The 24580-nt window shown below is 32.7% G+C and overlaps 1 protein-coding gene across 3 annotated transcripts in view; it reads right to left on the bottom strand.

The window, feature by feature from the left end:
- The window catches only part of LOC127719726 (uncharacterized), a 109305-nt gene that overhangs the window by 49887 nt on the left and 34838 nt on the right, over positions 1-24580 (bottom strand). For all 3 annotated transcript variants that reach the window (XM_052225964.1, XM_052225965.1, XM_052225966.1), the window contains 15 exons: positions 24114-24302; positions 21787-22093; positions 17681-18094; positions 10651-10777; positions 9773-9867; positions 7530-7715; positions 7005-7185; positions 5953-6119; positions 5330-5457; positions 4378-4630; positions 3557-3728; positions 2973-3216; positions 1938-2055; positions 588-766; positions 119-278 (listed from right to left, as the gene is read on the bottom strand). In XM_052225964.1, the coding sequence (XP_052081924.1) occupies positions 119-278; positions 588-766; positions 1938-2055; positions 2973-3216; positions 3557-3728; positions 4378-4630; positions 5330-5457; positions 5953-6119; positions 7005-7185; positions 7530-7715; positions 9773-9867; positions 10651-10777; positions 17681-18094; positions 21787-22093; positions 24114-24302 (2920 nt within the window). The remainder of the gene's footprint in view (positions 1-118; positions 279-587; positions 767-1937; positions 2056-2972; positions 3217-3556; positions 3729-4377; positions 4631-5329; positions 5458-5952; positions 6120-7004; positions 7186-7529; positions 7716-9772; positions 9868-10650; positions 10778-17680; positions 18095-21786; positions 22094-24113; positions 24303-24580) is intronic.

Genomic DNA, 24580 nt, shown 5'->3' with positions numbered 1-24580 from the left:
CAAGGTTTTACTCCTCAGTCATTTAAATTCAACAACAAAACTGAATTTAACCAGCTATTTCAACAATATGAATAGATTAAATCAGTTCCAAGAAAAAAATAAATGTAAAAATATTTACCAGGTGAAGTTCCGACAGCAACCTCAAACCCTATAATTCCAGACTCAGGGTCAACAGCCAACCAGGCTGCCTTGATCCCTTTTGTATTGGCCTGATACACATACCCTCCAACCTCCTCTTCTTGACCAGAGATTAATGTTCCTACTCTTAACCACTTTACCTATTAAGAATAATCAAATATCCATAGTAAAAAAATCAGAATATTAAATTGTAAAGTAGTTAATTTTTCCAGGGTTTAGATTTCGCGATTTTAAAAGACAAACCAGTTTATGCAGTTATTTCAAATGCTTTTTTTCTAGTGATGGAAAAGATATACTATTTGCACTTTTGAAAAATTTCTTCTTTTCTGAATTTTTCAGAACAATACATAGTTAAGTGTTAGAAGCTTAGACAAGTGATCATTCTTAAATGAGAATTCATTTATATTTTATTCAAATACAAATTTGTCATTATAAAAGTATGAACTTACAGAAGGTGGTGAAGTATCCACTCTAACACTATCTGTTTCAAATACTGACATATGTCCTGCTTTGTTAAGGGATCCCACTCTGATACTGTAAGCGGCCCCAAGGTTCAGGGACATTCCTGTGTGAGTGTAGGATGTCCTTGTTGGGTCACCGACTAGATCCATCCAGTTACCTTTAATAACTGAAACAAAAACAGCATATACATTTACTCATGAAAAATGAAATAACTCTCACTCACCAAGTTTTTTTTTTCAGAAGTCTCCTTCCAAAAAAAAAAAAAAAAAAGGGTCCCCCTTTCAAAAATTTCTGATTATCAAACTCATCTGTGATTTGATGAATGGAAAATTTTGTCCAAATTGTAGAAGATAGCTCCAATCATCCTAGCAACGGTAAAAAGTAATAGAAAAATACAAATATCTTTTGTAAATGGACAGTCCCTTTGTGTTTTAAAACTTAACATAACTGCCTTCTCCCATGCTAATTTTTGAAAACAATCGCTATGTCAGATTTGTCATCCCATCATATTTTATCCCAGAAGAGCTAAGGATATTTGAATGGAAGGTTATAAAATAAACCATTATTTTCACCATCAAAATAGGAAAATGCTCGACACTTAAATAGTATCTGAAGAAGAAAATATAATGAATCTTTTGGTACCAAACCATGCTATATTTACCATGGTTCAACAACTTTTTTAAATTCATAAATAATGACAACTTTTTCAAGTTGCTGTATTTTCAAAATGAGGCTGACGACCATAATTTTTTCAAAGCCTATTTTATTCTGTATTATGTGTGAAATATCTTTAAGTATTTTAAATTTTTCCTCCTTAGAATTGAATAGAGGTATTTGTCTTTTAGGTGGATTGGAAAGACTTCAGCTATTTGGGCTAATCTCTATCCTGGTAGCCTACTACATGTACACAATTAATAATGATTTGAAAAAGTTATTCATACACCTTATTATTATTTATTCCAATCCAGAAAAGTTCAGGAATTACACAACTTTTGCATGACATCACAATTCAGTTGAAGCTTCCTGGGGCCTTGTTCAAACAATGTATTGTGCATCAAAATTTTCATAGAGACATATCTAAACCATTGTAAACACTTCAAACAAACCATTTTCATGACTTTACTTTTTATTTAAAAAATTGGATCATGAACTATCAAAGTCTCATAATGGTCACTTTCTAAACTGTTCTTTCCCTCAGCTCATCAGTGATGACCTTTGTTTTTGCGACACTAATTGACACAAACATAAAGTTGTCTAAGGAACTATTTTTTCTAGATTGGACAATAGTTGTATAAACTTCTTTTTGTGCCCTTGAAGCTGTAAACCATTTAACTTACTTGGGACGAGTTGTCTCTTGCTACCCTGGTACTTCTCATAGATCTGTATTCTATAGTAATCCAGTCCAGATTCATTGTCTTCAAATTTGAAATTTGTACTCAAGGAAGTGGCATCAGACTACAAAAGATAAATTAATATAACAATGAAATGAAAAATAAAAGTTTTATGCATAAGACAGAGACTTAGACTTCTTTATTTTCACCTTATGGCATCAATATAGAAAATTAATATACTAGAAAATGTGTTTATGATGGTATATGATACTAAACCCCTGGCGGGAGGGATTGTACTTGATTTTCATATGATGAAGACATAGTCTTTCAGTCTGTTTAATTGGGGTTTGGAGCTGGCATGTCAGTAGCTGCTTGTAGTCCTTTGTTCATTTGTGTATCGTTGTTGTTTTGCTTAGTTTCTTTTGTTGCCTGTTCTGGCGTGGGGCTCAGGCTTCATTTGGACTGAGTTTTACTGTGTGTGTTGCTGTGTGTTTCTTTTTCTACATCGACTAGAGGTATAGGGGGAGGGTTGGGTCTCACAAAGCATGTTTAACCCTGCCGCATTTTTGCGACTGTTCCAAGTCAGGAGCCTCTGGCCTTTGTTAGTCTTGTATGTTTTTTAATTTTAGTTCATTTATATGTTTTGGAGTTTGGTGTGGCGTCTGTTTTCGCTGGGCTGGTGCACAATTTTATTTAGGGGCCAGCTGAGGACCACCTCTGGGTGCGGGATTTTCTCGCTGCATTGAAGACCCATTGGTGGCCTTCGGCTGTTGTCTGCTCTTTGGTCGGGTTGTTGTCTCTTTGACATATTCCCCATTTCCATTCTCAATTTTATTATGAGAAATAGATGCTCTCTGTTCCAAAAAATATGGGAAAAAGTTCAGGTTTCAATAGATTCTAAACAGAAAATTTTTATACAAGTCTTCATTTTCTAATATAGGTCATGACCTGCCAAAATTACTTCTTAGGATTGATAACTTTTTCATGTCAATATGTAGCAGTTTCACAATAGAATTCCCCTTTCTAAAATTAACCTCCTACCTGGAAGTCAATATCATCACCCTGTGTCAATCCATCTCCAATGTAACTCAGGGCTGGAGGAGTTAAGTCCACAATATATGTATCAGTTTCATTTACGATGGAATTCAAAGCTCCGTTTGTTGTTTTTAGTTCAATCTTTATTCTATCTCTGTGTGCCAAGTGGAAATTAAGCCACCTAGCACTGGTGGAATCGTTATTGAACATCACCCATTCTCTAATCACTGTGAAGTCATTAGACATGTTTCTGAAAGAAATTTTTACTTGAACATAACATCTTAATAGTTTTTTCTAACTATGCAATTTAAACATTACAAAACTTAATTACTTCTAAAAAAATTCATGCAGGTCAAATACATGGAGTAGTCCAACTTACTAAACAAATAAAATACTAAGCAAAATAAAGATTTCAGTATAACCTTTCCTTTCAGTATTGAATTTACAAAGAAATTGTAAGAATAGACAAACCTGATAAACATACATACAGTGATTTATAGTTGTTAACTTCTATGTCATTTGGTCTCTGGTGAAGAATATTCTCAATGGCAATCATACCACATCATCTTATTATATATAAACACACTTACTGAGCACTGGACACCTGTACATCATACTGTTTGATAGTTGATTCTGGGTCGTAGTAATCCTTCCACTGTGCTTCTACTTTAGCCTGACTTGAAGTGTAGTCTAAGTCATTAAAATTATCCAGCAACCCATCAATAACTTCCCCAGGTACAGATGGAGTTAAATCAACCAAAACTAGTAATATAAATATTGAACATACATTGGAAAAGTCTCTAATCACTGAACACTATTCTTAACACAGTTGTACATTATCAAGGCAGTATAGAATATAGGAAACTGCCTTTTCTTTTTTTACTTGTTTTATTTTCTTTTTAATTTTTTTTTTAGGAGGGCATAATCTATAGACCAAAAATTACAATCCATACAGTTGTACAATATCATGTAAACAAAAAATTAACAATAAAATGATAGCAAGTCCTTTTAACCACTTTTCAAAAAAACAAAATATAATGTTTGAGTGTTAGTTTTGAATGCCATTGTTTAGCATTATTGGCTATATAATGGTGGCCAGTTTTTATTAATGATAGAAGGAGGAAGCCTCAGCGCTCAGAGAGAGCTATTGACCATTGACAGGAAAAATGGTAATCCTGGTCAGTTAAAAATGGAGTCGAACACAGTGTTGTCAGGCTAGTGATCACTGAAAATGAACTACCGGTACTTAAACCTCTCAACCACTTAGTCCTACAAAATAATAACATCTATGACTGATTCAACTAGTTGATGACATATACAAACAGCAAAAGTTATTCTGAATTTTTCCTGAAATACATGTATTGTGTACACTTTTAGTACCTGTACATTTGTTATTAGTAATTTAATTTACCTCCATTTGAAATTGCTGAAATATTCAATTGTCTGGCTGCTCCATTAAATGCCCAGACTGTTGTATAGTAAATCCTGCCATGTTCAAGATATGATGCTTGTTGTAGAAGAACGCAAGCCTCGTGTAACTTCCTGCTTACTTGTGTCAAGTTAGAGACGTCAGTAACATTTTCTAATGGTTCAGAACCTACACTAACCATGTAGAACGAAATTCCAGATTCAGGATCAAAGAAGCCTTGCCAGTTGGCACATATCTGTCAAAGAAATTTTTTTTTTTTTTAAATAAACATAAAAAGTTTTTTTATTCAAATGTGTAGAAAAAGTATTGTATTGACTTGTTTTAACTCATGATTTCAGACTTTATTTTTTTTCTATACAGGTGTGAACTCATTTTCTTTCAACTGGTCTGCTAAATTTGAATTTACCTAGAGCTATAGCTTAGCAAAACAGCCTAATTCTGTGATTTCAACCTTATTAAACTGAATTCAAACTGAGCAATTTTGGTTTTAACACTTGATAGTTTTTTAAAGAGCATTTCATAAAGCTTAACTAGAATTGGCCATTTCAAAGAAAACAGGTTAACACTTAAAGGTGTTTGGATGTAAACATAAATGAGTCCACATGGACTTATTAAGTTTTGATTAAGAAAAAAGGTGCCTATTACATTGTAATCTTACATAAAAATAAAAAGATGTGGTATGATTGCCAATGAGACAACTCTCCACTAGAGACCAAATGTAATGGTTTGTTACCCAACTTTTACAAATATTCAACTGCTCCACCGATTTTCTTTTAACTAAGTTAAGATCAGTGAATAATAATTGCAAAATGAGAAGAATAGATAAATATTTCAACATTTTGAAGTGCAATTTTGTGAGCAATTTTGATTTATTGAGGTCATTCATCTTACTGCGTTTATTTTTGAAGAATCAAAACTATTCTGAATTGCTTACCACATCTTGTTCTTTAGTGAACAAAAGATCAACATCATAAGTCTGTCCATCATAAACTTTGCCAGCAATTGGAGGGGTTGGGTCCACAATGATTGGCTGGTCTGCTGCTTTTATTGTTCTGAGGTCCACTGTAATCAAAATTTAACTTTATATACAAATTATGCTGAGGGTTATTCGAAGATAAGTTAGGGTTTGGACATCATATTATACTTTACACATGGGTCATGGGGCTTATGAATTTTCTCACTATATTATACACTTAAAATTCCTTATAAAATTGTAGAAGGGATTGGTTAGGTAAAAAAGGTCCCTTCAACACTATCATTCTTTTTTCTTGAAAAGCCTGGAGAAAAATGTTTCAATTATTTGGTGTCCTGTTATGGTGCTTTTTCATTCATCCCTTAATATATGCAAGGATTGAGCAGAGCTTTTCATATGATTATTTATCTAATCCATACACTTACAAAGACTGTAAAAGTATATACATGTACAACATATCATAAAATAACGAAAATCTAAAACAGATTTAAACTACTGTATATGTTCTTAACAAAACTAATGATGGAAAAATTAACCCAAAAAGAGAATCTGATAACAGTATCTTTTAAATTAGCAGTACTTACCATTATTAATAGCTTTGTTTTTTACCCATATTGGTATACCAGCTGTAATGGACACAGTAATTGTTACAAAATCAGTGAAATCTAGTCTCGTCCAGGGAAGTTCATAACAGTCTCTTTGGGTTAGTCCAAGACAGCAATCATTATATAATATACCTGATTCAGGATCACTGAAAAACATAAAGATATATAGATTAATACATAACAGTCTCTTTGGACAAGACAAAGGCAGCAATCATTATGCAATACACCCGATTCAGGATCAATGAAAACATAAATATATATAGATTAATACATACTTTTTAGCAAGTGTTATACAAACATGAAAAGTTTTATCAATGTTCATCAAACCATTTAGGAGAAGCTGTGCTGACGAGAGACTATTATCACCCATTGCAATATTGAACTAAGGAAGTACACTTATCCCCCCCTGGAACATGTAGACCTGGGATTATATTCCTTTAAGCACATTCTCAGGTTGTGTTCTACAACTGTTTGCAGTCTCAACAATATCTTTCCATCCATTAAGGAGGACAAGGCACATGGACAGACAGGACAATCCCTAAATACCCTCCCTTGTCATGATAGTGTTAATAAAACTTTAGGGAAGGGATTTTGAAGAATAAAAATATATGGTAGGTAGAAAACCCCTAAACACAGTATTTTATTTATTTTGGCCTGATTCTTCAACTGTTTTATCTTTAAATATCTGATCATAAAACATATAGTAATGCTTTATGGGTGTTAATCTTCTGATGACATGTTACATTCATATTCAGGATAATAACATGTCAATGTCAAATAAAATTAACCTGCTCATATCTGACAGAAACCCTTAGTCAAATTTTAAATCTGTAAGGCTACAGTCCACAAGAGGACATGTCACCCTTTTCTGACATTGAATCAACCAGTTATTGCTCATAATTTTACTTCTCTGAGAAGCAGCAAATGCAAATTCATGTATGTAGAAGTCTTCTGTCTGACTCAGCTGCAAATATTTTATTCTAGAGGACAGCATGCTACCTTTACGCCACCGAGGGTTTTTTTATACTTACGATGAATTGTGTCTGTAGGTCAGGTTATACTGAAATTCATCATACTGAATGTTATACAGCTCATATATAATTGGAGGTGAATTATCAACGATGTAAGGAGTTGTGTGGCACACAGTTGTAGCAAAAGGACCTCCATATTTAGCCCCATTTATAGCTCTTACTGTAATAAAATACTGGTCATCTGAAAATATAACAGGTCTTAATTACTATTTTCTGGTCCATTCAGAACTGAGTATATGCTGTGGTGGCCTCCTAAAATCCTTTTGACAAACAGAACAATCTAATTATAGTAACAAATATTCACCTATATAACAGTGCAATCAGTGAACCTTAACTTGGATCCTGGCCCACTGCTACACAGTAGAACCAGGTGGTTAGCAACATGTATTCCTTTATTCGATGTTAGAAAGATGCATTCTGAAATAGCATCAATTATTGACACATGGCAGGAAATTTTATTTCGGCACAAATAATTTAATTTGTTGAAAATTATTTTAATATTCATGCCAATTATGTTACACATACCTGGGAGCTGCTCATAAGGTGCTGGGAGTGGACTAATCATAGCACTATGTGTCCACTGAGATATATCAAACAAATGAGAATGTGGATCATAATGTTCATGGATTGTTTCTGCACAGATTTCAGTTCCAACAGTAACAGAGATAAATAAAACTCCTGTCTGCTTGTCATTAAATCCATCCCAGTTTGCTAAAACATCAAAATATAATTATCATCAATACAAACTATATGTGTCGGAACAACACGAATGGCCCTGCTCGCAATTAAAGCTTGAAGCCATTTTTAGGAGTGGAAATTAGTCCAAAGTCATTTCAACAAAAATCAGCAGAGCAGAACCAAACGTTAACTTGATCAGTAACTCATCATAGTAGACTTACATACTAAAAATCAGCTCAATATGTGAAGGTGTTAAGAAAAAAGTCTGTATAACTATTTGTTGGGGAATGACGGAATGACAGATAAGGGTAACACTATATGGCACAGACCTAAGTGGGCGGGCCATAAAATGTTTTACTGCGAGCTTTACTCAATAATGATACTCCTTCTATAAGAATTTGGTAAGAAAATAAATGAGAGATTATTTATTGCCAATTCGGGAAGTGAATCTTACCATTATGCTGTCAAAACTTTTAACAGCAAAAGGATGAGAAATGAATATGAAAAATCCCCAGGTATAGTATGCTCAAATGATGATGATGGATGGCTGTTTAACGTCCAGTGTCAAATTAATATTCATATTCAGGACGAGAACATGTTAATGTAACATGAATATTTACCCTGCTCTGAACTAGACTGAAATGCTGAGCCGGATTTTTAATGTGCTAGTTCACAAGGTAACAGTCCACAGGAAGACCTGTCACCTTCCCCAGACACATTATTCTGACTCCGAGCCGACCATACTTTGCTCTTACTTCTTAATGCTGTGTGCTTAGCAGAAAAGCAGCAAATACCAATTTTAAAGTCTTTGGTTCGAACCCACGACCTCCTGCACTCAAGGCCAACAAGCTACCATGAGAACACAGAGGCAGTTATGCTCAGATGAAGCCTGATGCCATATTTCACTATAATTTCAGGGTGTTCCAATCAATAGCTATTGAGAATCAAAGTGTTTTTGGGCACTCAAAGGTAAAGATTATATTCAATGGGATTTAAATATTAAACACTAGAAGGCAATACATGGCGATAATTGTAGTTGGTTCAACTATAATTATTAACAAATGAAGATAACTTTAACAACGATGTCATTGATATTTTTAGAACAGATGCTACAGCTAGATTCATGCACCATGCATAATTTGTGTAATTTTGGTTATGCACATCATGTTTATGGATAGTTTGTAAAGATTGTTGTGCTCAATGCACTGTTTTGCTTCTTTTTTTTTATCTCAAAAGTAGTAAAGAAGTTTGGAAAATTGATAAATATCAAGCCAGCCATATGAGAGTTTTGATTGCATGAATGCAACCTTAACACCAAATATGTGATGAAAATTTCATACATGGTCACTATGTGTAAGAATATATAAGATTTCGGTAATCAGGAAGTTGATGACTGATGAATCTGAATCACACAGTATAGCATGCTCACATGAAGCCTAATACCAAATTTCAGTTATTTATAGCAGTTGATTTCGTTAATACATTTATAACAAATTAAAGCCACAGTGTTGCATATGTCTTCATGTTTGCACAAAAGAAGCCAAATAAATCTGTTTTCGTATCTAGATTTTTGAAATTATTACACATTTTTAAAGGAGAATTTAACATTACTTGTCGTTGATGTTCAAATGCTAGACATTCAATAAAAAACTGAATTTCATCTTCAATTGAATTTAAAGAACAAAATTTACAAATTCTTTTTATCTTTGTCAATCTTTTTATATACAGTCTGCTCAATAGCTAATTTATAAGCACTTATTCTTATTTACGTGAGATGTTATTTAGTTGGAAAATGAAAATATTTTAAAAATGGACTTTTCAAGGAAACAACTTTAAAATGAAAACGAAATGTTCACAGTACTGTAGATAGATCTTGATGTTCCTGTGTCAGTTTCCTATTACTACTTCAGCCTTTGAGATATAAGTCAAATACTGTGGTTTTATCCCTATGTTCATTTTTTTCTTGTATTAAAGTTGTGCTTTTAAAGAAAAGGTGAAACATAAAAAAACACAATACACATATTTTTTGTTGTCAAATTGTTAATATTCAGATATATTTAAGACATTCAGAAAATGCCTTTTTGTCTAACCTGAGATATAATTATTTGCTCTTGTATACAGCATATCATTCATAAATATTGGTCCATTGAAAACTGATAATGAATCTGGCCCATCTTGTATTACTCTGCAAAATAAAGAAACAAATGGATGATTTTACGTTGTACGACAAAGAAGTTCCTGACCCTTAAAATGCTTTAGGTTTCTTAAACTGACTGTAAAAACACTTTGAAGATTGAATGAATTCTATACCAATGAAGCCCTCTAGATGTCACTTGGTTTTTGTGTAGTTAGGTTGCTGTCTCTTTTTCTTCACATTGCTATTGGGATGAAGCAGAGCTTTCTGTGGGACAGTTTTATGAATAAAAGGGGGTGTGGTTTTACATTAGAAACATAAAAAATCAGAAAAGATATCTACTGTTCAAAATGCAGTCTTAAAGCATGGATAGTATTTCTATAAATTTCTGTTTAGCTTTGGAAAATTCTCAACAAACTGTGTAAAACAGGCCTTGCTAGTTCTACAAAAAAAAAAGTGAAAACAAATTGATATTTGAACTTTTAAAATTTATAGTATATGATATTTGTTATAAATCTTTAAACCTTGAACCTCTTTGATCTGTCAGTATACATTGCCACAAAATACTTTTTTTTCTAGACAGGGCTTACTTACAAAAATAGGAATACATTAGTGAATTCACAGTATGCCTTGTCTAGAACAAAAAAACTCTGTCCTTATATGTACTGATAGATCTAAGAGGTTTAAAGATGCACACTTGTATATCAATTTTTGTGACTTTTTCTTTGACGGAACTCCTTGCGATCCCTGTAAAGATAGAGTACATAGTTTTATTTATATATCATTGTATCATATTCCCTTGAAAATTGCATCAGACAGAACAATATTATATACCTGTGATTTTTAATTGCTGAATTTTCACCTCTACACCACATAAGGAAGTCTTGTCTATCACTTGGTATTATTTTTGTACTGCAATCTACCCATTCCAAATAGTCGATCGTGTTGTTGTATATTGGACCTTAAATACAATATTATGTATGATTATGTTTTAATTTATAAGTTGATGAAAGTCAGTTGGCTGTGGCATATCTATGCCATATCTTGCAACTAAAAGTTAATTGACAATGGTATAAACCATATGTTGCCACTAAAAGTCAATTGACAATGGTATACGCCATATACTGCCACTAAAAGTCAATTGACAATGGTATACGCCATATACTGCAACTAAAAGTCATTTGGCAATGGTATATGCCATATGTTGCCACTAAAATTCAATTGACAATGGTATACACCATTTATTGCAACTAAAAGTCATTTGGCAATGGTAAATGCCATATGTTGCCACTAAAAGTCAATTGTCAATGGTATACACCATATACTGCCACTAAAAGTCAATTGACAATGGTATACACCATATACTGCCACTAAAAGTCAATTGACAATGGTATATGCTATATACTGCCACTAAAAGTCAATTGACAATGGTATACGCCATATACTGCAACTAAAAGCCATTTGGCAATGGTAAATGCCATATGTTGCCACTTAAATTCAATTGTAAATGGTATACGCCATATACTGCCACTAATAAACAATTGGCAATGGTATATACCATATGTTGCCACTAAAAGTCAATTGTCAATGGTATATGCCATATACTGCCACTAAAAGTAATATTACAGGAGATTTCCCGATTTCCAAATTCCAATGATTAAATCATATTAAACAAAACTAAAAATAATCTTTCCTTCTATCTAAATGCATGTAATTTTCTTATGTCATTCTGTTAAATAAGGACCAATTTTTTAAAATCTTTTCAGCTTTTACCTTTATTAATTGAACCGAGACAGGTGTTGTCTTTCATGTGGCGATATACAAATAACCACAAGAGTTTCCGTGTTTATATACACTGGAAGGTAGATAGGACATTCGATAACAAATCACGTGATAAGATCAGCTTCAGTAAACGGAACAGGTGTAGGTGACATCGCAGATACTCCATAAAGGAGTTGTCACGTACTTGACAAACTAAGTCGGCACCTATTATTTTCTTAAAGAAATCAGTGGGACGGGAATATGCTAATTTTTTCGTTGGAGTTCCTATCAATAAGATAAGATATTTTATTTCCAATTATGGGCCCCAAAGGGCATAAACATTACAACATCAATAATTTTTCATAACACAATACAAACAATGAGATAAAAAAAAAGATTAATGAGAACTATTTAAGTTCTTAAAGAATACGTAGATAAAGAATCTATAGTATGTTTTTTTTTAATACTAATGCATTTAATGCAAGTGTGGTTGATATAGATAAGAAACAAGCAGCCCAAAAAGAAAAAAAGAAAAATAGATATCCATATATGTATAGTACACAATAAGTTGGATCAATTAAACATATAATAATTAGCCAAAAAGAAAGTAGAAATTAAGCATGTCCATGACTCATCCTGTGTCAGCAGCAAATAGGAAAGTATTATGGTTTCCTAAAGGCAGCTGACACGAGGGGGGCGATACCTTATGGGCCATAGGCATGTAAAATGTGTGTAAATGTCTCTTTCCTACCTGTATCAAAAGCAAACAAGGAAGCATCATAGGTAACTTGAATGCAGTTGATACCAGGGGACGATGCCTCAAGGATATAAGAGAACATTTGAATAAATAATATATCTTAACAATTCTTTTTTTTTTAATCGGCTGGTATGTTTGTGATATTCAGGTGAATATAATTTTCTATGTCCAATCAAATGTATATACACACATAGATTTCCTTTAACTAATCTTCACTAAGGAAGATGTTTGTATATAAAATTACATATTATTTTAAGTAAATCAACATTTTCTACACTAAATAACCAGATAATTTTGTTTTGATTAAAACAAGAATTATTTTGCAATAGACTAGCTAACATACAATTTCTATCATCCTCAAATTTGTTACAATCAAATAGAAAATGAGCCTCATCTTCTACAGTATTGGAAGAACATTTATTACATATTCTGTTAATTCAGGGAATACCCTGATATCTACCTAATTCTATTTGTAATCTATGAGAAGATACACGTAATTTAGTAAAACTTCTTCTAAGTTCAAAATTCTTGATCAATGTTAGATATTTTTCAAAATCAAAATTTGTTTTATATAACAAATATAAGGTAGGTTTTCAATTTACTGTCTGAAAATTTATCTATTTGTTTTTTTCCAACAGCTAATAAACAATATTGATAGCTTGGTTTGTATATATTTCTTAAATTTGTATAAGGACTCACAAAATGGAGCAGTTATGGCATTTGTATAGTCAATACCAAGTATTTTAAAAATAACATTTATTGAACCATACCATGATGTTATATTCATGTGATGTAGTGTTTTTGATTGTGTATATGCCTCTTTTAATAGAGGAAAATTATTACCTAAATTCTCTAATCTATATATACCAGTACAATAACATTCCTTTTATAATATTAAAATATATTGGAAATCTTCCAAGTTCAGATAACACTGCAGCATTTGTTGTTTTCTTGTGTACCCCAAGTATAAATTTAAAAAATTTTATATGAAGTTTCTCACAGGGTAAACCTGAATATAATTTTTCAAAAGATATATCTTCCTTCTTGCATTTAGAGGAAAGAGAATTAAACATCCTCCATATTTCGCTACCATATAATTAAAAAGGTTTTACAGTGTGGTCAAAAACATGAATACTTGTTTTTACATCACGATTAAGTGATAAAAGATCCTTCCTTAATTTGAAATAAGCTTCCAAGGATTTTTGTATAGTTCATTTTGAGCATAACTGAATGAACCAGATGAGCTTAAATATAAACCTAGGTATTTGTATTTTGAAACACATTCCAGATTTATATTCTGAAATGTGAATATCTGTTTTACATGTCTGCCTGCTTTGTTGAAAATCAGAACCTTTGTCTTATTAGTATTAACATTGAGACACCAATCTTTGCAAATTTATCAAGCATTCCCAGCTTTTCCAGTAGTCCTTCAGCTGATGTAGATAATAAAACAATATCATCCACATACATTAAACAATGTAGACCTTTGTCATTGACATTAACTGGGTCTCTAGTATCTGACAAATATCTGAGCAAATCATTTATGGATATCTTGAATAAATCAGGACTGAGGTTGTCACCTTGTTTGACTCCAATATCTAATGGGAAAAAATCACTTACTTGATTTTGAATTTTGACACATGATTTGCTAATTTCACACATACTTTTAATAATGTTATAAAAATAAGACCCAACTCCAATATCTAGTAGTTTAATCTTGATCCCTGTATGTATAACAGTATCAAAAGCCTTCTGAAAATCAACAAAACAGACAAACAGTCTACCTTCTTTTGAATTACAGTATTTGTTAATAAGACAGTTTAAAATAAACATATGATAAATTTAAAATAAACATGCTTGATCCTTTTTTGGTTGAAACAATGCAGGATGTGCCATTCCATCCCCCCCTGGTATTCGAAAAAATCAGTAATCAGAATATTATTTTGTCATCTGTTTGACCACATTATATTTTTTCTCATAAAATTGGGGATCAAAATATTTTTTAGGAAAAAACCATAACCCCTCTTTTGAAGTTAAATGGTCAATCCCTTAGTGTACTGATATGAATAGTCATTTACTGGAATTGTTTGGAAAAAAATATTTATTGATGCTAAAGTAAAATATTTTAATAAAATAGACAGAAATATGTCGGTGAAATAAAAAGATCAAATCTAATTGAAATTTAAAGTTTCCATGAACTCACTGATCATACACGGGTGATTCTATTCATAAAAAGAGTCCGGTAACAACTAAAAAGTGTCCGTGTATCATCTAAAAAGAGTCCGTGTAACACCCATTAAAGTACTGTTTTTCTATAGGTGTAATACCACCATTGATTTTCCCCTATTAGTCTTTGTTAAATTTGCACTTTTCAAAAAATTGTGCAGAACTTATCTTTGTTTCAAATAAAGAAATACTTGGCATGAGTAAAGTTTGATCCTGTCCAGTACTATAGAAAAAATTTCACATAACATTTCATTGCATATAAGAAAATAACCATCACTGGAAGTTAACCAATCAAATTTTCCCCCTTTTTTAACCTGTGTACAAGCTTTAGTAACCATGTAACCTCAAGTTTCCAAAATATTCTATAGAAACCCCAAATAAAAAAAAAATGGTGCTTTGAAATACCCAAGATATATGTTTATGACCCAGAAATGTTTTACTGCAATGAAATGTAGGATCAATTATCTACAACTGTCAAATTCAAGGGAATATTTTTTTTCGACCTATTTTCGTATGCAACCGGATGTGACGTACTATGATTTGGTGGTATTACACCTAAAGAAGACTTTTTTGTTAAATAAACTGAATGTGACTTTTTTCCTTTGTAATACTGGTTATTTCAAGCATTCCTGTCAAGTTTTGTCATAATCAGTTCAATAGTTTGAGAAAAATCTAGTATAATGTAAGACGACATCTACAGCGATTCGAGCTAAATTTCTTCGAAAAATCCAAACCAAGCCGCATCATGATAGAATATAGTGTGGACCAATAAATGATCAAATATTTATCTCATCTGCCTACAAACAGTTGAATATGATACAAAAGATGACTTTAGGATGATAAATACTACTAATGGACCTCTTTGTCTTCTTTATAAGGTCTCTTTTGGTCCATTTATACCTCTCATTTCCTCAAAATTTCTACTTTATAGGCCAATAAATAAAAATTTTGGGGTAACTTTCACTCATTTATGATACAAATGTTATAATAAATGATTAATTGAAGTATTCAAGCTGAATGAACTATCCGTATAAAAGTTTACTGTCTCCAAGGAGGTTTCCATAAGTCCTTACGTAAAACTTAAATTTACGCCGCGTTCTAGAGAGGGACATAAAAAGCTTCTCTTTTGGTGAATAATTTGTTGTTACTGCTTTAAAAATAATTTCATTTACTTAAAACTATATATTTATTAAAGTATTTCTTAGGAAAAATTTTCTAGTATAGCAGAATATAAGAAAAAAGGAGAAAAAGCTCCCCAAAGCTCTAAGTATGGCTTATTCTGTCAACTAATATTCATGGTAAAGTCCTATTTCAAGGAAATTTTCTCATAAAATGTGTTTTGGAGACTCAATCCACTCAGAATATTTCATTATTAGTAATATTTCACTTAAATAGCAAGAAATTTTAACACATGAGAGTACTCACAAGGTCAAAGGTGCATGTACAGCTTCCCATATTAGGTGTAATACCACCATTGATTTTCCCCTATTAGTCTTTGTTAAATTTGCACTTTTCAAAAAATTGTGCAGAACTTATCTTTGTTTCAAATAAAGAAATACTTGGCATGAGTAAAGTTTGATCCTGTCCAGTACTATAGAAAAAATTTCACATAACATTTCATTGCATATAAGAAAATAACCATCACTGGAAGTTAACCAATCAAATTTTCCCCCTTTTTTAACCTGTGTACAAGCTTCAGTAACCATGTAACCTCAAGTTTCCAAAATATTCTATAGAAACCCCAAATAAAAAAAAAATGGTGCTTTGAAATACCCAAGATATATGTTTATGACCCAGAAATGTTTTACTGCAATGGAATGTAGGATCAATTATCTACAACTGTCAAATTCAAGGGAATATTTTTTTTCGACCTATTTTCGTATGCAACCGGATGTGACGTACTATGATTTGGTGGTATTACACCTATAGCTCTGCTGGGGGCAAAGTCGTACAATGAAGGAAAAAATGTTATAAACAAGAATGTGTCCATAGTACACGGATGCCCCACTCGCACTATCATTTTCTATGTTCAGTGGACCATGAAACTGGGGTCAAAACTCTTATTTGGCATTCAAAATTAAGAAGATCATATCATAGGGAACATGTGTACTAAGTTTCAAGTTGATTGGACTTCAACTTCATCAAAAACTACCTTGACCCAAAACTTTAACCTGAAGCAGGACAGACTGACTGACGGACAGTTTAGTGGACCGTGAAATTGGGATCAAAACTCTTTTTTGGCATTCAAAATTAAGAAGATCATATCATAGGGAACATGTGTACTAAGTTTCAAGTTGATTGGACTTCAACTTCAAAATCTGAGTTTTGTGGTAATAATTATTGTGCATAAGTTTCATAAAATTTGGTTGAGGCAAACTTAAGTTAGAGAACAGAAACAAAAAGTTCAGCATGTTTTCCATTTGTAAAGGGGCATAACTCTAGAACCATTAAAGTGACGCACCCAAAATTCAAACTTGATCTGTGTTTTGTGGTAATAAGCATTGTGTATAAGTTTCATAACATTTGGTTGAGGCAAACTTGTTAGAGAACGGAAACTAAAAATTCAGCAATTTTTCCATTTGTAAAGGGGCATTATTATAGAACGGTTAAAGTGACACCACCAAAATTCAAACTTGATCTGTGTTTTGTGCGTAATAAGCATTGTGAATAAGTTTCATAACATTTGGTTGAGGCAAACTAAAGTTAGAGAACGGAAACCAATTTTGGGACGTATGTTGTACGGACGGACAAGGGTAAAACTTAATGCCCCCTCCCCTACAGCGGGGGCATAAAAATTTTAAAAATCAAAATCAAAAACAATCTACAGTTGTGAATAATACACATCCACTATACCAACTACATATTTGGGTAAAAAGTGTGGATTATACACAAGAAATTACGGTAACATGCATCTTGTACTATAATTGGTATCATAGGTTTGTATAATTTGGGAATGTTGTATCATATACATCCACACCATATTGACTCTTTCAAATCTTGTTATTTGAGCTCCTCTTAAAAGATATCTCACCCTTTTCCTGGAAGTAGTATCCACCATTATACCAGGAGTGGAGATAATCCTCTCAAATTCTAAATTGTTTATGATGAAAGATAACTCACCCGTTTCTGGTGGTGTAGTATCCACCATTATTCCCGGGGTAGAAATAATACTCTCAAATCCTAAAGTGTTTATGATGCGGAAGTTGAAGTAATGTGTCTTATTATGGGTCAGCCATAAAGTATTATAATCAAAACTCAAAATATGTCCAATACCAAGTCTTTCATAGTGCCGGAACATTCCATACTGTGCCAGCTTGTAGTGGTGGCCTTCTATTCCTTCCAGCAGCTCACATGTACCATCCTTGAAGTCATAATTGAAGCTCATACATTTGGTGTTAAGCAAGTCTGCACATTGTTTAGCACAGTCACCAACTGAATGTTCTTTGGTAATCTCCCCTCCTAGTGGTGCAATCAGTCGACCTTCTCTGAAGTCTGTGAACATTTCCATAACTTTATGGTTATGTGGGTCATTACCTAAACAATGAATATTCATAAAGTGATAAGGTACAATATGAAAGGAGTAGGCCCAGTAAGACCCCTTTTTGGCCCAAAAATATAGCTTTTTTACAAATTAGTTAAAAATGCAAACTTTTAGTTATTTTAAGGAAAAAAGAATACTTTAGTCACATAAATATGGGCTGCTTTTAACAATACAATGCACATGCATCAGGTACTAGTATCATTACTTCATGCAAAATTACTAAAATCTTCACAATTTTAGCATTTGTGCTAATTTTTAGACGTTTTTTGTCTAAAATGGAAGTGGCAGCACTTGTGTTTGGTCTTCATATTTAAATATATAATAGTATATTCAGTAGTACTTGAGAAAAGTGTGACAAAATTATTTAATTAGTTTCATTGCCAAACTATCTAGAAATAAGAAGTAGGTAAATCTTGACATTCTGAGTATTTTCTCTATTTACTATAATTAGGTCTTTCCACTTTTCTGTGGAAAGACCTATTGTATTTGTTCTGATTATTATTATTATTTTTTTTTTTTTTTCCTTCCGCCAAATTTTGTTCTTGCGATAAATGTTTGTTTCGCAATATGTCGCTTAGATATTTCTCATATTGTATCGTATAGTTTATGCACTTTTAAATTTCACCCTGCTAAGCCGAACCGTTTTCTTTGCAAGAGTTATCTCCCTATTCACTGTTTATCATCTGTGTGCATCTCCTTCATAACAAAAAAAGATATCGACAAAATTCTTTTTACAAATTGCTCGTTACATTCTCAGGAATTTTTGGCTAATTTGGATAGAAGCGATTCGAAGAAATTTTATAGGAGTTATCTACCTTTACACAATAAATTTGGTGGTATGTGTTTTCAACTAATCAACTGTTAACCGTATAACCCTGGAATGTTTTTATTTGAGACCCCTAGGTCCTAACTTAGAAAATGAGGTCAAGGTCAAAGGTCAAGGTCATGTTCTGAATTTTGTCTTTTGCTTGTTTTTGCATTTTCTCCGATATTTTTAATGTTTTATATAAAAGAACTAGTGCAAAATGTTTGTTATATTGTGATGAAGATATGATACATTTGGTCTGAGACAATCCAGCGAGATCTTATTGGAGTTATTGCCCCTGAAATGTTTTATTTTAAGGTAAATTGATTATTTCTTCATATTGGTACATGATAAAGCCATAAGATCTTTTGCAAAATGTTGGGTGACATATGACCTTGAAAATGTCAAACGGAACTGACCTTGAGTGAACCGGAAGTAGTCATTTTTGCACTTATTTCATGCAAAAGTACATACAAACCATATTTTTTTTGAATGGTCATACATTAATCTATCATTTGAGACCGGAAGTGATATTTTATAAACCGGAAGTAGCATATTATCTCCCTTATTACAGGCATAAGTATATATAAACCATATATTTTTGGAATCAGTGTAAATAAAGCTATCATATGAGACCGGAAGTCACATTTTCTAAACCGGAAGTAGCCAATTATCTCCCTTTTTACAGGCAAAGGTATATATAAACCATATATTTTTGGAATCAGTGTAAATAAAGCTTTCATATGAGACCGGAAGTGACATTTTCTAAACCGGAAGTAGCCAATTATCTCCCTTTTTACAAGCAAAAGTATATATAAACCATATATTTTTGGAATCAGTGTAAATAAAGCTATCATATGAGACCGGAAGTGATATTTTCTAAACCGGAAGTTGACAATTATCTCCCTTATTTCAGGCAAAAGTCTATAGAAACCATATGTTTATTGAATCAGTATGAAGAAACCTATGTATGGACGCCAATAGTAGCTTTGAGTAAACCAGAATTAGCTTCTCATCAATTATTTAGAAAATTGATGTGGAAAGACCTTCAATTGTTCTCTGAACAATTGGTTTTTAATTATTACTGGTTTTTTTTTAGATATTAGACAACAAACACATTTTACCCTTGTATGCTATATAAGCCATGTTGGTTGATTGAATTAAAACATGCAAAGTTTATACTAGATACCTTAAAGATCATAATCAATTATAGTTTGGTTGAAATTGGTCCAGTGGTTTCAGAGGAGAGGATTTTTGTAAAGGTATAAGAGGAGGGAAAACTCAAAGCACAGAAAGTGAGGGCAATAACTCACATGGCCTTTGGGGTCCAGGTGATCTAAGCAAGATTAGCCCCAAAATCATTAATCTTTACAGCAGACAGATTTGAGAATGTGAGAATTAACATGATTTTAGGTTAGGTAGCTTCTTAGCCAAACCATAAAAGCATTGTATGCTCATGTCGGTACTACTTTCCTTGGAAGGAGTTGACTATCAGACATGGAGTCAATAAAAAAAAATAAAGTCAGTCAGTTACCTAATCAATATTACCTTATCAGTGAGAGGAGATAAAGTCAAGTACAACCCCTGTGACTATTAATAAATCAGGACCATGTCTCATAATTTACAATAAGAAATTCAATAAAATGCTCCGCAAGGTGGAACCCTGCAGATGAACAGTTGGGGCAAGTATGGACACAACATTCAAGCTTGATGCAGCTCTGAATTTTGATTGTGATTAAATATTTGACACAGCATAGGTTTCTGACACAGAATGAATGTGGTCTAAGAACTTGAATATTTGAAATTGAATATTTACCTATTATGGTCCAAAACCAAAATCTAAGTACATGGTTAGATTCAGCATATCAAAGAACCCCAAAAATTCATTTTTTGATGAAATCAAATAAAGTGTAATTTTGGATCCTTTGGACCTCAATGTGGACCAATTTGAAAACGGGGCTCAAAAATCCCAAAATCTAAATACACGATTAGATTCAACATATTAAAGAACCCAAACAATTCAATTTTTGTTTAAATCATACAAAAAGTTTAATTTTGGACCCTTTGGACCTTGATGATGACCAATTTGAAAACGAGGCCCAATATTAAAAATATAAATACACGGTTAGATTCGGCATATCAAAGAACCCAAATAATTCAATTTTTGATAAAAAGTTTAATTTTGGACCCTTTGAATCTCAATGTGGACAAATTTAAAAACAGGGCCCACAATCCCAAAATTTAAATACATGGTTAGATTCAGCATATTAAAGAACCCCAAGAACTTAAGACTTTGAATTAAACCCCATTGAAATTGGGCAAGAAATAAGCAATTTCATATACAAAGTATAAGAAAAGAATTGTTTTAGGCCCCTTTTTCATAAACGGTTACGGCCATAACCCCCTAAATCAATTCCAACCTTTTTTGGTATAGAACCTTAAGGTACAATTTCATAGACTCATACTCAAGTTATTGTCCTGAAACCTGAAAATCCTTGTTTTAAGGCCCCTTTTTGGACTCAAATTCCTGAAAGATTTAGGCCATAACCTTGTAAATCAATCCCAACCTTCCTTTTGAGGTATGGAACCTTGTGGTACAATTTCATATAGATTCATACACTTATACACAAGTTATTGTCCTGAAACAAGAAAAATGCTTGCTTTTGGCCCCCTCATTCCTAAACAGTTAGGACAATAACCCCCAAAATCAATCCTAACCTTCTTTTTGTGGCATGTAACCTTGTGGTACAATTTAATAGAGATCCATACACTTATACTCAAGTTATTGTCTGGAAACCAAAAGTCTTTGGACGACGAGAACGACAACAACATCAAACCATTATATGACTGCAAAAATTTTGCTGTAGTATAAAAACTTACTTAGATCTGGTGGTACAAAAGCATTAGCATTTACATTGACAGTATTCCATGGAATTAATTGATCGCCCCACACATCTTTTCCATATCCCAATCCGACTTGTGTCAGAACTATATCAGAGTCTTCGTATACAACAACGAATGCCTTCATCACTGATGGATTACTGGTTGATAAAAAGTCTTCTGTGAATCGGCCACCAGGAAGAGTTACATCATATGTATTTAAAGAACATGTTGCCATGGAGCGCACACCAGCATCATTTTGTGCATACATTGTAAAATACAGAGGGACCCCAGTAGCACTAAGTCTCTGAAAATAAAACATATAAATTAAAAAGCCCCATAAGTGTCGATTGGACTTGGCGTACTAGCTAATGATCTTGCTCATTTAACATCAATCAGTCTCCATTATATCTTGGCCCTTATATATGTAAGACTCAAATCGACGTCCGGTCTCTAATCCAGTCCGTTCCTCAAATCGACGTCTAAATCTGACGTCACAATAATAGTCTATGAAAAAAACATTCCAAATCAACGACTGATTTTATGCCCCTCTAATCGACATCTTTTTTGTTGTTCACGAATCGGCGTCTTATTTTTGGCTTCTCTAATCTACGTCCGTTTTGTGGACGTATCGCAGTGAAATCACAACTTTATTAAAGGATGGGTTGAACCTAAAACTTAAAAAGTTGTTGAAAAATATGAGTCCAAAGCATAATACTTTTCATAAATTTGCTGTACGTTATCATTCTTTCTATTGTTTGAGTCTGTATACTGCCCTCTAGATGTCTTTTGATTATCTTAGTTTTTGGGTTGTTGTCTCATTGTCGTACAATGTATACCCACATGTCAGTTATTTATATGAAAAAGAAAGGAAAGCGATAACGTAGGTCGAGAATATGAACGTCTTTCACCAAAATATTAATATGCATGTACATGTAATATAGAAATAGTAATAGGATGTTGGGTATTGTCTTATTGTCATTTTCTGATGTTTTTCCATTTATTCTGATAACAATATAAGAAAACAGTTTCAAAAAATTGAGAATGGAAATGGGGAATGTGTCAAAGAGACAACAACCCGACCATAGAGCAGACAACAGCTGAAGGCCACCAATGGGTTTTCAATGCAGCGAGAAACTCCCGCACCCGGAGGCGTCCTTCAGCTGGCCCCTAAACAAATAAGTATACTAGTTCAGTGATAATGGACGTCATACTAAACTCGAAATTATACACAGGAAACTAAAATTAAAAATGATACAAGACTTAACAAAAGCCAGAGGCTCCTGACTTGGGACGGGGTTAAACATGTTTTTTGAGATCTCAACCCTCCCCCTATACCTCTAGCCAATGTAGAAAAAACAAAGCACAACAGTATGCACAGTTAAACTCAGTATAAGAGAAGTCAGAGTCCGATGTCAGAATAGGAAACAAAAGAAAATAAACAAAATGACAATAATACATAAATAATAACAGACTACTAGCAGTTACTGACATGCTGTAAGCTATTTCACAAAAAGACAAAACGATACAGATAATATAAACAAACTAAAATCAATTTAAAAATGAATGATTCAATGAAATTAGATGTCGTGATAAGAGTCTCCTCATCGATCGGATGTCGTTTTTGTGATTCATTACGTCGATTAGAGGGTTCAAATATTGAACATTGATTTGAGAACTTGACGTTACATTTGGACGTCGATTTGAGGAACGGATGTCGATTAGAGACCTGACGTCGACCTGAGTCTAACATATATATTAACTGGAAACTTTCTTCTCTAAAATATTTTGTTGATATATCAAATTCGTGAAGAATAAATTTTTTGCGGATTTCATTGGTATAAGCGAACTACCATTTCATATAGCTCAATGAAATGCAAATTACCTAAAAGCTTGTATGCAGAGTTTTACTAAACAACAAAATCATGAATCAATAGAAATAATTTTTTTTTAAATCATTGAAAATTGGTACCCATGAAAATAGGTGAATCCACAGATGTTTAAGATGGCAGTGATCCCTTTTAAAGTTTATAGATTTTCATTACTATCCAGGAATTTAACTGACATAATTTATTCATTTAGATGCTCATATCTGGACCTCAACTTATATCAGTGTTATGCATGCATAAAAAATAGGTTTTCTTGCATATGAGTTAATATCCCAAAGACAAGACAATATAAATGTTTGCATGTGCATCTCAAAAACAAGGCAAAAGAAAAGTATTCATTTTGGAATACAATTTTGATAAAGTAATAAAATTGTGAAAACTTTAAAATAAAAATCTAACATCTGAATACTACATGCAAGCATTTTATAAAAGACTTGCCTCATCAACTGAAGTCTTTGGTCCACCAAGAGTATGCTGGTCCATTACATCTTTTCCTCCTGGTACTGTTCCGACATCAAGGAAATATGCAACATCACTTCTGTCATCCTCAGCACGTACAGCGATTTCAAACATTGGCTCTACATAGTCTCTACCTGCTATCTGTTCTACTTCACAACTTGGTGTGGCCTAAATATTAAAAAAACAATCTCACTAGTAAGGAGATTTCATTTCATTGTTGACTCTGTTGTTAAGTTTAAAATGTTAAGCAGTATTTTTAGTATTTTAAAAAAAAAAAATTCATGGTGACGGGGTGAGGACAATGTCTGGCATTTATCTCACAATTTGTTCTGTTTTCAATTCTTAATTCAATTGTTATGAGAAAACCTACAATCTACATCCTTAAGTTATTTCAATGACAATCAACAGCCCTGAGGCCACTGAATACTTCAAAAACAATCAATAGC

The sequence above is a fragment of the Mytilus californianus genome, unplaced genomic scaffold (genome assembly GCF_021869535.1).
Source record: "Mytilus californianus isolate M0D057914Y unplaced genomic scaffold, xbMytCali1.0.p SCAF_11, whole genome shotgun sequence".
Taxonomy (NCBI): Eukaryota; Metazoa; Mollusca; class Bivalvia; order Mytilida; family Mytilidae; genus Mytilus; species Mytilus californianus.
Note: the sequence above shows the minus strand (reverse complement) of the source record. Positions and strands in the feature narration are given on the sequence as shown.